The sequence below is a fragment of the Desmodus rotundus genome, chromosome 12 (assembly GCF_022682495.2).
Source record: "Desmodus rotundus isolate HL8 chromosome 12, HLdesRot8A.1, whole genome shotgun sequence".
NCBI lineage: Eukaryota > Metazoa > Chordata > Mammalia > Chiroptera > Phyllostomidae > Desmodus > Desmodus rotundus.
Window position 1 is genome coordinate 57669888 of NC_071398.1, and position 13111 is coordinate 57682998.

General features: G+C 44.1%; 1 protein-coding gene across 3 annotated transcripts in view; it reads right to left on the reverse strand.

Moving 5' to 3' along the window:
- The window catches only part of COL11A1 (collagen type XI alpha 1 chain), a 160618-nt gene extending 147998 nt beyond the window's left edge, over positions 1-12620 (reverse strand). For 2 of the 3 annotated variants that reach the window (XM_024570075.3, XM_024570076.3), the window contains exon 1: positions 12165-12480. In XM_024570075.3, coding sequence (XP_024425843.2) covers positions 12165-12291 — 127 coding nt within the window. In that variant the 5' untranslated portion in view covers positions 12292-12480. Of the gene's footprint in view, positions 1-12164 lie in introns of all 3 variants that reach the window. The other variant, XM_024570077.3, reaches the window with a different exon arrangement.
- Positions 12621-13111: the final 491 nt, after the last annotated feature.

The window sequence follows — 13111 nt, forward strand, 5'->3', positions numbered from 1 at the left end:
AGTGTCTAATCTGTGATTGCTCTCTAGGTCCTCTGCTCAGTACATACCTCCCATCTGCTTCCTGGACAGCACACACCGTTTCTCTGTGAAACCAGGAAGCAAAGCACAAACTCCCATCACCACCTCTACACAGCTACGTGTAACCTCATAAAACAAGTGAACTTATGTGCACGGTGTCCATCAAGTAAGTGAAATGTCTGCCCATATGGCATCGGGCTCTCATGCTGGCTATGTCTAAATACGTAAAATGAAATGAAAAACTGTGGCAATCTTTTGGATAATAAATCTGGCCCGGAAGCTGCCCAAATAATTAAAGGCAATATTTGTACTCCAAAATTATCTAATTCCACACTTCATATAAATTTAAATAGGGCATTACTTTTTTTTTAATCAAGACTTTTTAAATTTATTTATTTTTACAGAGAGGGGAAGGTAGGGAAAGAGAGAGGGAGAGAAATATTGATGCGAGAGAGAAACATCAATTGGTTACCTCTCACACGCACCCCAGCTGGGGACAAACCCACGACCCAGGCATGAGCCCTGACCGGGAATCAAACTGGCAACCTTTTGCTTTGCAAGACAATGCCCAACCAACTAAGCCATACAGGTCAGGGCGGGACACTATTTTTTATAAATGACAAGTGTTTGGTTAGTGTAAAGGAGAAAAATAAATCAGTAAATGAGTACAGGAAGGATAGGGGAGGAATTGATATCAAATAAGAAAGACGGTTAAGGCTTCCATAGGAATATGACGTTTGAACACAGTCAAAGGCTTCGTGTAGAAATGCCTATCCTGCTCTTTTTACAGAAAGACATTCTAAGCAAAAGGAACAGCAAGCACAGAGACCCCAAGGTGGGAGTGGGCCCAGATGTTGCAGGAAATGCAAGGAGACAAGCATGTCTCCGGCAAAGGAAATGAAACAGGTATGAGGTCAGAGAAACAAGGGCGAGCGCAGGTTGAAGGCAGACTGCCCAGGTTCCGTGGGTTCAGGGGCTTGGGATTTTCCCCCAGGTGAGATGGAAGCCACTGGAAGCTGAGGGCAATGGGAGCAACATGAATCAACTGATTTTCCAGGCCACGGTGGCTCTGAGCGGAGAACAGATTGTAGCACTCCTGGAGTGGGACCACAGAGCGGACAGGAAGCGACTCCAACGTCCTCCACGTCACACGCTGTCATCTTGGACTGAGAGATGAGTGACTGAGTCACATTGTGGGTGTATTCTGAAGACGGAGCACCAACAGGAGTTGCTGATAGCTTGGACGTGGGGTATGAGAGAAAAGGAGTCTCAGCTGACTCCAGGTTTTTTCTCAGTCGAACCTGAACACCATGACTGATTACGTTGCCGTCACCTGAGGTGGGGAAGATGGTGAGAGGAGGGACGGTCTGTAGTTTTGGCCAGGCTCACTTTGAGATGACTTCATAGATGTCACTGGAAATGCCTAAATAGGCAGTTGAGTATATGGGTCTGAAGTCCCGGGGAAAGATCCAGGGTCGAAATGAAACTGTGGGAGTTGACAGCCTACCGATGCTATTTGAAGCTATAATTAACTTAATGACAGGGTTATTTTAAAACTTTTTTTGGTATAACTTTCCCTGAAAGAAATCATTATGACTTAGAAATGCTTGCAATAAATATTTTTGTCCTCTCAAATAATCAAAATAGAGATCTCGGACCACTGTGTGAATCCTCAGAAACAAAAATAACCCTCTACAATTTATGTGTCAAACACGCTATCATTGGGGTTATAACAAGAACAATCACGTCGTAGGGTGTAAAAATGTTAGGCTACTTCTTTGTCTTGTACACGTTTTATCAGTGTGTACACACGTTTGGGCAACATACTCCCCTCCAAAATAGGAAGGTTATTCATTCATATGTTTTTCAGTCTGTGATGTGGCCATAACTCTGCATCAAGTGTGGCTTAAATGGACCAATCACCACTGAGAACTGCAGATGACTTTACAGTGGGTTGGCTGCTCCAGGAAGAGCAGTGTGGCCATTTGTCAGGGGACACAATGGTTGTCATCAATTGGAACCACCCAGTATGGCTAGATATCAAAGTCTGTACCCACCCTGCCAACTTAGCAGCCCCCCTATACTTTTTAATCAGTCACAGGATCCCATACTATGCAGAAAACTATATCCATATGGTCCTGTGTTATGTGGTCCCGCCCACTCCCCCAGCCTCCACACCCCTCTAATAACACGCATACTCCATGAGAACAGACTGGCATGCTGTCTTTGTAGCCACGACACCTTACAGAGCACGTAGAGGAGAGGCATTTAATTCTTGCACTTGTGGAATGGCCTCAGTCCTGAACTGTCTCATGTCATAAACACTTTTACGAACTGAAAGTTGAGAGCAGAAAGAACATCACAACCCTGAGAGTGTGTTATATGAAAAGTATGGCATTTCTGATTTCTATTGGCCAAAGCTATGGAAATGTTTCTTATGAAACTAAAGTTCTATCTATGCTCAATACAACCATTTGACTTTAATGTTGAAAAGAGCAATACTCATTGACCTTTATTCTATTACCTGTTATGGAGAAGATTTTTTCAAAAAGCATTATCTACATCATAATCAGCTGATCTACCCCCAGCAGTTTCTGCAGAGCTATAGTTGTTTGATGATAGGGTACTTATTGATCGCATAATTTGTACACAGCAGATAAATAACCTTTCACTTGGCTTCCAGTGCCTTGTTATACAAGCTAGGCACATCCCTGTTTTGAGTAGATTTATTTCCTGTAACAGAAGGTCTGTAAACTCTTGACTGTGTATCAAAATTATCTGTGGAGCTTCACAAGACACCACTCCGATTCCGTACAAAATCGCCTCAACCAAAACCCACAGGGATGGACTGAAAAGGATGGTGCTATCAAGCCAGGGCTGATTACCTCTACCTTCTTGACTTCAGTGAAGTCCCCTTTCTAATGAGTCCATTAATGCATTCCATAAATATTTATTGGCTGTCTGCCATTCTGCAGGTATGGCGTGAGATGCCAGAATTTCTTCTACTGATGAAAAAGATGCATCGCCTGCTTTCGTTTTAGCACCAACTGTGCTCTGCGATAAGTACTCAAGTTTGGAGTAAGCACCTTGTGCTTTACGACGTTATACACAGTCAACTACCAGAGGCTTCATGGTTGAGGAGAGGTATTCCTGGAGGAGATGATATCTAAACACCTACTTGAATAGACAGCGATGACAAGCAGGTTGGGAGAGTGTGCTGGGTGGAGACCCCAGCTTGCTTGGAGGCAAAATAGAGACTGATGTTTACAAGAAATCACCCTAACATCAGCAAAAATCAGTTCCATATACTTCTGGCAACAACTGATGCACATAATCTCATGTCCCAACTCAGGTTATTAGGTTATCGAAGAGCAATTCATTCGAGCTGCAATTCATACCTTCACTGCTTTCAACAAAGCTGTACCAGATGCTTGCTACGGGACAGGCTCTGTTCTGTGCACTACATAAACCAGGTGAAGATGCCCGTGCTGGTGACTGTGGTGTAACTAAAACATGATGGATAGAAGTAGAAAACAAAACGTACATGCTTTCTTCCAAAACAATTCTACAGCTATTATCTATCTGTCATATTAAGCACTTGAAACTTTATGTACTCTTTGCTTAAAGATGGCACTTCATAATAGAATTATATGTATAGCATGCAAATTACTTTCTAACATGAAGAATGTTTGCTAAAGTAATTATAAAGCAGAAAATTGAGAGGCTACTCTTTCTAATAGCTATTATGCAAAAATAGACAATCCCTGACAGCATGCAAAAGAGGTAAAGGTTAAAAAAATGAACATATGACAGAAATTTTCCCAACTATTACTTTTATAGATTGATGTCAGTCTTGAATTAAACTTTCTTGTTCACCGGTAGACAAGTGAAAGGGTGATTTATGTTGCTGCCAAAGCAAACACACCAATTCTTGTGGTCTTTTTCTCTATCAGATTACCGTGTTTTAGAGGGAAACAGTCCATCAGTCACTTCAAATATAGAGCCATCTTTGGAGAGAAAGTGTAGAACTGTTTCCCAGATGAAGAAAGCTACAGAGAAATCCCAATTCATTCACTTTCTGAGAATGAGGAAGGGCAAAGGGAGTAGGGGTCTTATCACTGCTAATGACCTGACATGAGGGGGGGTCGCCTCTCACCACTCCCAGTTAACCAGCTTTTACCCTGTTCCAGTCTGCTGCACAAAGTAAGAAGATAATTAATCATCTAAACGGTGACCATGTCAAAGACTGGGCATCCTGGCATCTTGGTAGACACCGGGGACAGAAATAAAACCAAACCACATTCACGAACCCCCCAGCAACTCCTAGAGGGAGACTAATATATAAAGGAGTAATTTTTAAAATAACAATAATGTGGCTGAGTTCTGGGGTTTATTTGGGGTTTTTTTTTGGCAAACCATGAATCTTCCAGTTACATACTCCCAGTAGATTACATCCAAACAGCTTTTAGATGATCAGATCTGACACCTACAGACTGAAGGTAAGAAGGCTACTTCTATACCTCAGCCCCCCAATGCGGAGTGGGACCTGTTGTTTCTTGCAATGGATCCTGATTGGAACAGGCGGCAATTTGCAAGAGTCCTTGTTACTTAATGTAACCGAGCCAACCCCAATCTGAACCCTGAATGCCCACAGATACAGTTGTCAATGTCTTAACTTAGTCAAAGGAACAAAGTGACATCTTTTGGCTCCCAGCAACCTCTCTTTAGGTTTCCCCCATCATTGGTCTATAAATGATGACAGTGATCTACCCCTGAACTTGAGTGCAGGCTCAAGAGCTACCTGAGTTAGAGCACTGCCTTTGCCAGGAGCTCTTTATATATCTCCTAGGTGGCACTGCAGTTATTCACAAAAATGCATGGTGTTTACTGCGGTGTAGCTGCATGTGAACATGGGTGATATTAGTGCATGATCTGTGCATTAATATTAGACCCCAGGATGCCATAATCACAAGTCAGGGAGGCTGTGGAAAAGCCTTAGAACACACAATAAAGTCACCATGGACAGAAATCAAAAGCAAGATTGTGTGGGTTCAAATCCTGGATCTGTTGCCTTGTAGCTGTGTGACCTTAGGCAAAATCATTAACTTCTCTGTTAACATTCTCATGGGTAAAATGAAGATCTTAATATTAGCTTACTTCCAAGGCATTTGTCAGAATGAAACAAGAACCTATATGGTACCCAACGAGCAGCACGCACACAGTGTGTGATGTTACTGCTATGCATGTCCTCTTGGAGAAAGGAAGCTGGAGCTCAGTCTTGACGTATGAAAAGGCAATTGCCAGAGGGAGGAGAAGGGAACACATATCCCAGGGACAGAGAATAGTGCACTCAAAGATAGCGGAAGATGCAAGCACAAGGTTAAACGTGGCTGACTCGCAGGTGAGTGGGAGTGGGGTTGGAACAGGTGGGAAATAGCCCATCATGAGCCCAACACATGGAGGGGGGGCAGGGCATTCCATTCTGCAGGTAAACACTCATTCATGCTAAACCGTTTGGACAATACAGTGATCCTCAAAATCAATGAAATATGTTGCAGGCTCATCCACGGTCAAAGGAAGCATGACAGCAGGAAGTAGGCTGAGCTCCACGGTCAGACTCCAGTCTGGAGAGAGAAGCCGGGGCAAGCGCCCCCCTAAGGCTTCCCCCTCCTTTCGCTCTGCAGAGCCGTCCAAGACCGCCAAGTACGAACGTGCTCTCCAGTGTCTTATCAGCTTTGTCAAGAATTGCAACTACCGTTCTTTCTAGCAGTCATCCTTTCGGGAATTTGTGCAAATCTGAGTGAGGAAGGAGAGCCAACTGCCTCCTACAGTCTAAGGTTCACTCCTTTAAGCCCGGATGTCAGTTTACCAGTCAGACAGAGGAAGGAAGCTTCCCTGACACTCTATGCGCTTGGGTCTTATGAATAGGGACCTTCATTTGCCTGTACAGTACAGGGCCATTCAAGAGCAATTAAATTTGGTTAAAATAAGAAAGAAATGCTTTTTAAGGAAAAAAAGAAGGTTTGAGGGGATTGCAAAAGTTGATTGTGCTAAAGCACTTCTACACAGGTTTGTTTTAGTTCTCAACTGTCCCGTCGTATTTAAGCTGGTCTCTTACTCTGAAATATGATAACCTTTCTTTTCTCTGAGTTCTTTCTCCTAAATTAATAGCACTGTCTCTAATTCCATGCGCAGCAAGCAAAGAGTTTATTTTACCAGATAACAGTAGGTCTGGTGATCGGCCAATGTCTAAAGACCCACTAGCCAAGTCAGTAGTAGGCCAAAGACTGTAACTGATAAATAGATATTACTCACAAAATCACTTTAAAATTGACTTTCATCTTCTCGACCAGCTACTATTATTCATGTGGCATTCTAACACAACTGAGTAGAAATCAAAAAAAACCCAAACAACCCCCAAATACATTAACCTATAAAAATAAAACCATATTACAATTCTGAAAAGAGAAATAAATTATTACAACATACAAGGCAGTTTAAAATGGAAAAAAAGAAACCTTCAGGTTGTAAATTAAATTGTGAGATTAGAAGAAAAAAGTCCAAACATAGGAAAGGCATCCTGAAGGCTACAACACCGAAAACTGCAGTTGAAGTTGACTCTTCAGTGAGAGAATGTGGACCATTACAACATTTTACAGCATCTGTGTATACCTCTCTTTTGCAAAGAAACAAAACTTCAATGGTCCAAAAAAAAAACCCCACAAAAAACAAAAACAAAAACCCAACCAAGTTTGGTTTCCTCTCAGCGCTCCCAGCTCAGGTCACATTTCTTTGCCCAGAATGAAAGGAGGGAAGTAGAGGAGTAAAAGCAGAAATGCAGGTCAGCTCTTGGGCCCCACTTCACAGTGCCTTGAATTCCTAATGATTACACCAACCGCCCTGAAGCATTTCTCCGAAGGTAGGGAAAAAAGAAAAGTGCACTTAGGGTACAAGGGAATTCTGGCTTTTATGTACCTGGATATAATTGTTAAAGATGATGTAAAATGATGGGATTGGCTCAGCACTTATAAAACCCTATGTTTATATGAATCACTAGATATTATGAGTATTAATATGGGTTTCCGTTCTATCTTCTTGAGGACGGCTCTGCTTTTCCATCATTACAGGGGGAAGCTTTATGCTGGCTCTAGCATAGGGTTCTCAGTGCAAGTACCACGATACTCCACTAAGAGTACTTTCCTATAAACAAACCTTCTGTTGATTCGTTCCTAAGGTAACAGGTGTTTATGCAGTTTCAGATGCTTTGACAATCCAGACGAAAGACTTTAATTAGAATGTGCACTAATGAGCCCTCTCCTGTTTTTTCCCGAAGTTGACCACTTTTTTAAAAAAAGATCTATGAAACAAACAACCCATGTCAAGTAATGATCAATTCATTATCCGACTTAACAATGAAAGCTGTATAATTATATATAAAATGTATATCATCAGACCAATCTAAAAACAATATGCAAAGCATAGAAATCACTTGCTCTATGTGAAATATATAATTTTCTTGGCCTCTGAAAAATTCAAAGTTGTGCCTGCTCCTCCAGTAACAACTTTAGAGAAGATAAAAAACAAACAAACAAAAAATATCTATGTTCTGCCCTGGTTGGTGTAGCTCAGTGGATTGAGTGCCAGCCTGCGAACCAGAGGGTTGCCAGTTTGATTCCCAGTCAGAACACAGGCCTGGGTTGCAGGCCAGGTCCCCAGTAGGGGGCGCACGAGAGGCAACCATACATTGAGTTTCTCTCTTTTTCTCTTCTCCTTCCCCTCTCTCTAAAAATAAATTAAAAAAAAATTTAAATACCTATGTTCTTAATCCAGCCACAAAGATATACAAAAAATATTTTACAAACTATTATGCTTTCTATTCTGATGTAGGTAATCTTACAGAATCACATAATTAAGTATATTAACAATACAAGCAATCCAAAATTACCTTTCTGCAAACTTAGGAAATTGAGGGACTTTTACATGCATTCTGGGACTCGACTTCCTGTCCAATTTTCTCTAGATCAGTCCTTTCCACGTAACCCATTTTCTCACTAATCACTCCAGCACATGCATTTAAGTAATATCTGGTCAGTCCATCCAGGCTCGGACCATTATTTTTTAAAGTTCTTTTCATCACTGTTGCAGATCTTTCCTGTGTCTTAGTTTCCTCACTAGTAAAGTGAGAAGGTAGTATGTGGAAAAGCAATTTCTATAACAATTTCTATGTCCAGCATTCCCTTAAAAAAGCTAGACACCTCCTCTTCCTCTGAAAAATTCACCATTTCATTACAGACACCCCCATCCGAGCTTGATGTGAGTCCATTTGGTATTATTAAATAGGCAGCCCTTGAGTAAATTAACCAAAGTGAAAAGAATTTGTCCCAAAAAAGAATCAAATTTTTAGAAATAAAAAAGGGGTTACTTAGATTTTTTTTGTCAGAAAGTCTACCCACAAGTCTGAAAAGGGGATTCATGGTTGCCTTACTACATTATGGGGAAAACTTAACTTGAAAAATATGCTCCTTCTAATTTAGTCACAAAGAGAGGCAAACACAGAACCTAAACCGAACCCAAAAAGAATAAATAAATACATTGTGAGCAATCATACTAAGTATATACATTTCTCATTTTACAACTTTTAATTTTGTATACAACTATGAGAATACTACTTAAAAAGTAATTTTTATAAAATACTCTCTGTTAAGTATTAATTATGAAGTAAATCATCACTTTAAGATATCAGTAAACTTATGAACAATTTTAGGAAAGTGTCTCTAAATACATATATACACACAACCTAAACTGAGACTGTCCGCATACAACATACAGGAAGATGCTTCTGATAAGATACCTATTTGTCCTTACTGTTTCTCTATTCCAGACTTGGTCAATGTTCATTTGAAAAACAAATGGAAAGACACTATTAATAATCATAGCGGACACTGCATTTATTATCAGAAGTATATCTAACCTTTTAACTGATGTGTGTTAAGTAACCGCAAGGACGAACTTGATCTCCTTGCAGACATGGATTAGCACAGGTTCTGGAAGCCAGCACCATTTCACCTGCTGATCCCGGGCACTCAAAACAACACCCAGCAGGGCTCACTACCAACTGCTGACAAGCTCTGAAAATTTCTCCTAAAGTGAATCACCTTTTTGCAAAATCAGTGTTGGCTTAACCACCAAGGATTGAATACCATTTTAATTAGTAAAAATGATTCAATTAGATGTTTTTCTCAGCACTTAGTTATACCTTAACTCATTTTTAAACTTTGAAAACCACGTATCTTCACACAACTACAGTGTAGTCACTACGGAGTCCAGGTAAATCTCAGGTTCTTTCTGTAATAAGTAATGGACTAATTGACAGAGAAATTCATAAATTCCTGAGATAACACACTTATGTTAACCACAGACCAAAATATTGAATCTCATGTAAATGAATATATTATAAAACTCTTTTATACTAAATCATAATAAATACTAAAATTTTTGAATAAGTATGTTAAAGATTGCTAAGTTATAGGGTTCAGTCTTGCAAAGTAAAATAATGACTGTGTGTCAGGTCATAAATTTTCTTTAAATCCATTCATCCAACAACCTTCCTCTGTCGGGTTAGATGCTTCGGGACCCTAACTCCACTTTCTTCAGAGTCTAATGTAGTATGAACTCATGACTCTTTAAGGTTTTAATATTTTTAATCCCAGAGAAACAAATTTTAGATGAGAACAGGCTGTTTTAAATCATCTTTGGGTTTAGCAACCAAATCACACCGCTGTGCCTCAGTGAAATCAATACATTACAGTACAATTCTTAGTGTGTAAGACCTTTACTTAGAAACTGGAGTAAAATCTTATTCATTGTTTCAGTTGCAAGTGTAAAGACTAGTATGAGCTCTGGTCACTGGTTTATTCTCCCCTTGTGTGCTGATTCAGGCCAGTGTCTCCTGTTAAGCATTAATATATGATTACGTCCTTTTGGACGTTTATTAAGTGGCAAGGATGCCTACAAATAGGTTGAAGTCAGTATCTGGCTTCCCACTTTGCGCCAAACGCCTAGCCACTTGGTTGAACGCACACCAAATGTTGCAGTTCGACTATCTGAACAATCACAGAACCTGCAAGACATTTCACCAGAAAGGACCACCGGGAACCACATAGGATCCCTACGCTTGGCTATTTCTCACATTACTCGGCTTTATGGTAACAGGAAAGGTTCTTTCTCCATCACTTACTCGCTGCGGTACAGGGACGTTTGTCTAAAAGCGGTTCAGGTATGTAGCCAGATTGAAAAGAGAAAATCGTACATTACGGGGTAGAAACTTCATCTGTCTGATACCCTTAGAACTTCAAGGAAAAGGAACAAATCTCTAACCCTGAAGGCTACAATGGCGCCTCCTGAGTTTCCATTTCACCTCTCGCTGAAGACGGTCTGCGTGTCTATACTTTTGAACAAATAGCTGACTTTAGGGTACTTTTGTCCACATACGTTGTGACACGCAGAAGAAGAAACGCTGTGTGCATCTCTTCCTCCGTAGTGAGGGTTTTAAGAAGCCTCACTTGCTAGGCAGATGCTTGGATTCCAAATCCCGCACAGAACCAGCAGAGGGCAGAGCGGCGGGCAGAAGGAGCAACCCCGCTGGTGAGCAGGTAGTCAAGGTAGAAAGCAACCTTTGGATAGATTCCACTTTCAAAGACTCTACTCTTTATCCTTGGAAAGGTAGAAACGAAGGAATCGACATAAATGGCATAACTTAGTAAAAGTTCACACACGGTCCTCCCGAGGCTCGGACTGCCCGTCCGCCCCGGGGAGGGTCGCACGGAGGAAGGAGCCAGCCCGCGCGGCCTGCTCCAGAGCCAGGTGAAGGCCAGCGCGTGTGGGGCAGGAACACAGACCTGGTTTCGAAGAGCCCGGCCTCCGGGAGCGCCAGCTCCCATTAGGGAGAACGCAGATCTTGGCACCCACCGGGGCCAGACTCAGGTTTCTGCTAAAGCCTGAGCATTTGGGCTTGACACTTTCTTTCTCCCTCAGCCAATCCTCGCCACCCTCCTCCTTACCCCTGCTGCGCCGTGCCCTTTGAACAAAGCTGGCTTTTCTACTCTCCGCAGCTGGGGCTCCCTGCACTCCAAAGGCGCTCTACCGCCAGCCGCGTCTGCGGCACCTAACGGACCGCTCCGGCCGCACGCCTCGTAGGGAAAGGGCGGGGTAGGGGCGGGTGAAGACGCAGGGAGGAGGGAAGTGGCTCTCCCTCGTTGGGTACTGACAGGGCTGCCGTCTTCTCAACAGGTCTGCTCCTTGACTACTTGCTGGTGCCACGTAGGAACTTTCCCTTACCTCTCTCCTCCCGCCCTAGCCCTCGCCCCCTCCCCTATCCCTCCTCCCCCGCCCCCAGCCCATTTGCTTGGCCAGTTTCACCACTCTCCATGAGGACTGCACGTCCAACCTGCAAGAAGGGTGGTGGGGGGGGGGGGTCACCGTGGAGGGGAGGGGTCTGAAATTCGGGGAAAAGCGTTCTCCAGATCTTCAACCCCATTCCGTGTAACCTGCCAATTTTTCTTTCCCCCACTTAAAATCTCATCAAAATGCCACAAACACACACAAAGTGTTCTCAGTCTTCCAGGTTCACCCCCCTTTGCGTTCTCATATCCCTCAAAGTAAAACAGCCCCTTTCTCACTTTATTCCAGACAAAGAACTTTATCAAGGTTCATTTTATACCCTGTCTCTATATTTTCGGCTCAGCTCACCCCTAGAAAGATATTTCCATTGGCTAGAGTTTGAAGAAACCAGAAGATGTGTTCCATGGGCAGTCTGAGGACTGACCCCGAAACAAAAGCTCTTTACAAGTGCCCTTGTGTTCAAGGTAATATTTTTCCTCTTTTCAAAGACGCTGCAAAGTGGTGAGGGGCATTTCAGCAGGCCCTGTGCCTGGCAGATCTGTTTTCCTGCTACCTCTTCTCCCATTACTGTCCCGCCTACATCCATCTCTCTCTCCAGTCTTTACTTCCAACCTGGTGGCAGCTGCAATCTGGATTTTATTTAGAAGAATTTTTTTTGAGGGGGGAGGGGGGCCACCAGGGGGAGGGGCGCAGAATGAGAAAGACCGACAGCGATCGCCCACCTCCCCAAGCCCCTGTTTTCTTACCTCCTCTGACCTCTCTAGGCTGGAAGAGGAAAGTCAGCGCGAGGGTTGTTACGGTGAGATCCCAGAGCCACCGTTTCGTTTTCCACCTGGAGGACCACCGCTCCATCTCCGAGTCCCGCACTCGCATCTGGGAGCTCTACCCACGAGATCGCGAAGGCACACTAACTTCGTCCCTGCCGAGGTAGCGTTGGGGATGTTTGCTACACAGCCATTGGGGAGGGAGCGGGGACAAAAAAAAAAAAAAAAAAAAAAAATCAAAGGGCTTTTTTTCTTTCAAATTGGGTGCTTTGCTTCCTTCCTGTCTCTCGCCCCCTCCTCTCCCTCGCGCTCGGCCCCGCCGGCAGGGACCCTCGATCCGTCCTCTGCGGGGCCCTGCCTTCAGACTGAAGGCGGCTGAGGGGCTTCAAACAAAAATCGGAGAGGACTGCGTGCCCCTAAAGGCTTCATGCCGTCAGTGGGCCGGACGAGAGGCCCCGGGCAGCCCCCTCCCCCGCCCACGCCCGGCGGGCGCCCCCCCTGCCCCGCGCGAAACTGACAAGCCGGCCGCGGGTCCGACCCAATCACACGCCTCGCGCGCGGCCGGAGCCCGCCCCGCGCTGGCCCGGCCCCAGGATCGCGACTCCGGGCAAGCCCAGCCCACCTACCAGCCCCCATCGGCCCCCTGCTCGCCTCCCTCCTCTCCTGCCGGAGCCCCCGAGAAGAAGTGGGAGGGAGTTACGGGGGACGCGTGCTTGGCTCCTGCACTTTGGGAATGAAAGGAATGGCTGGAGAGCGCCGGAGCCCACAGAGTTTTCAAGGAGCTTCTGTATTCAATAAAAACAGCTACTTGTCTGCTCGCACCGTCTGCTAGCCGCGCGGCCGTCGGCGCGGCGGGGGAGGGCAGGAGCCCGGCGTCGGATCCGCCGCACCGCTGGAGTCCGGGGCTGGCCGTGGTAACCTTATCCCTG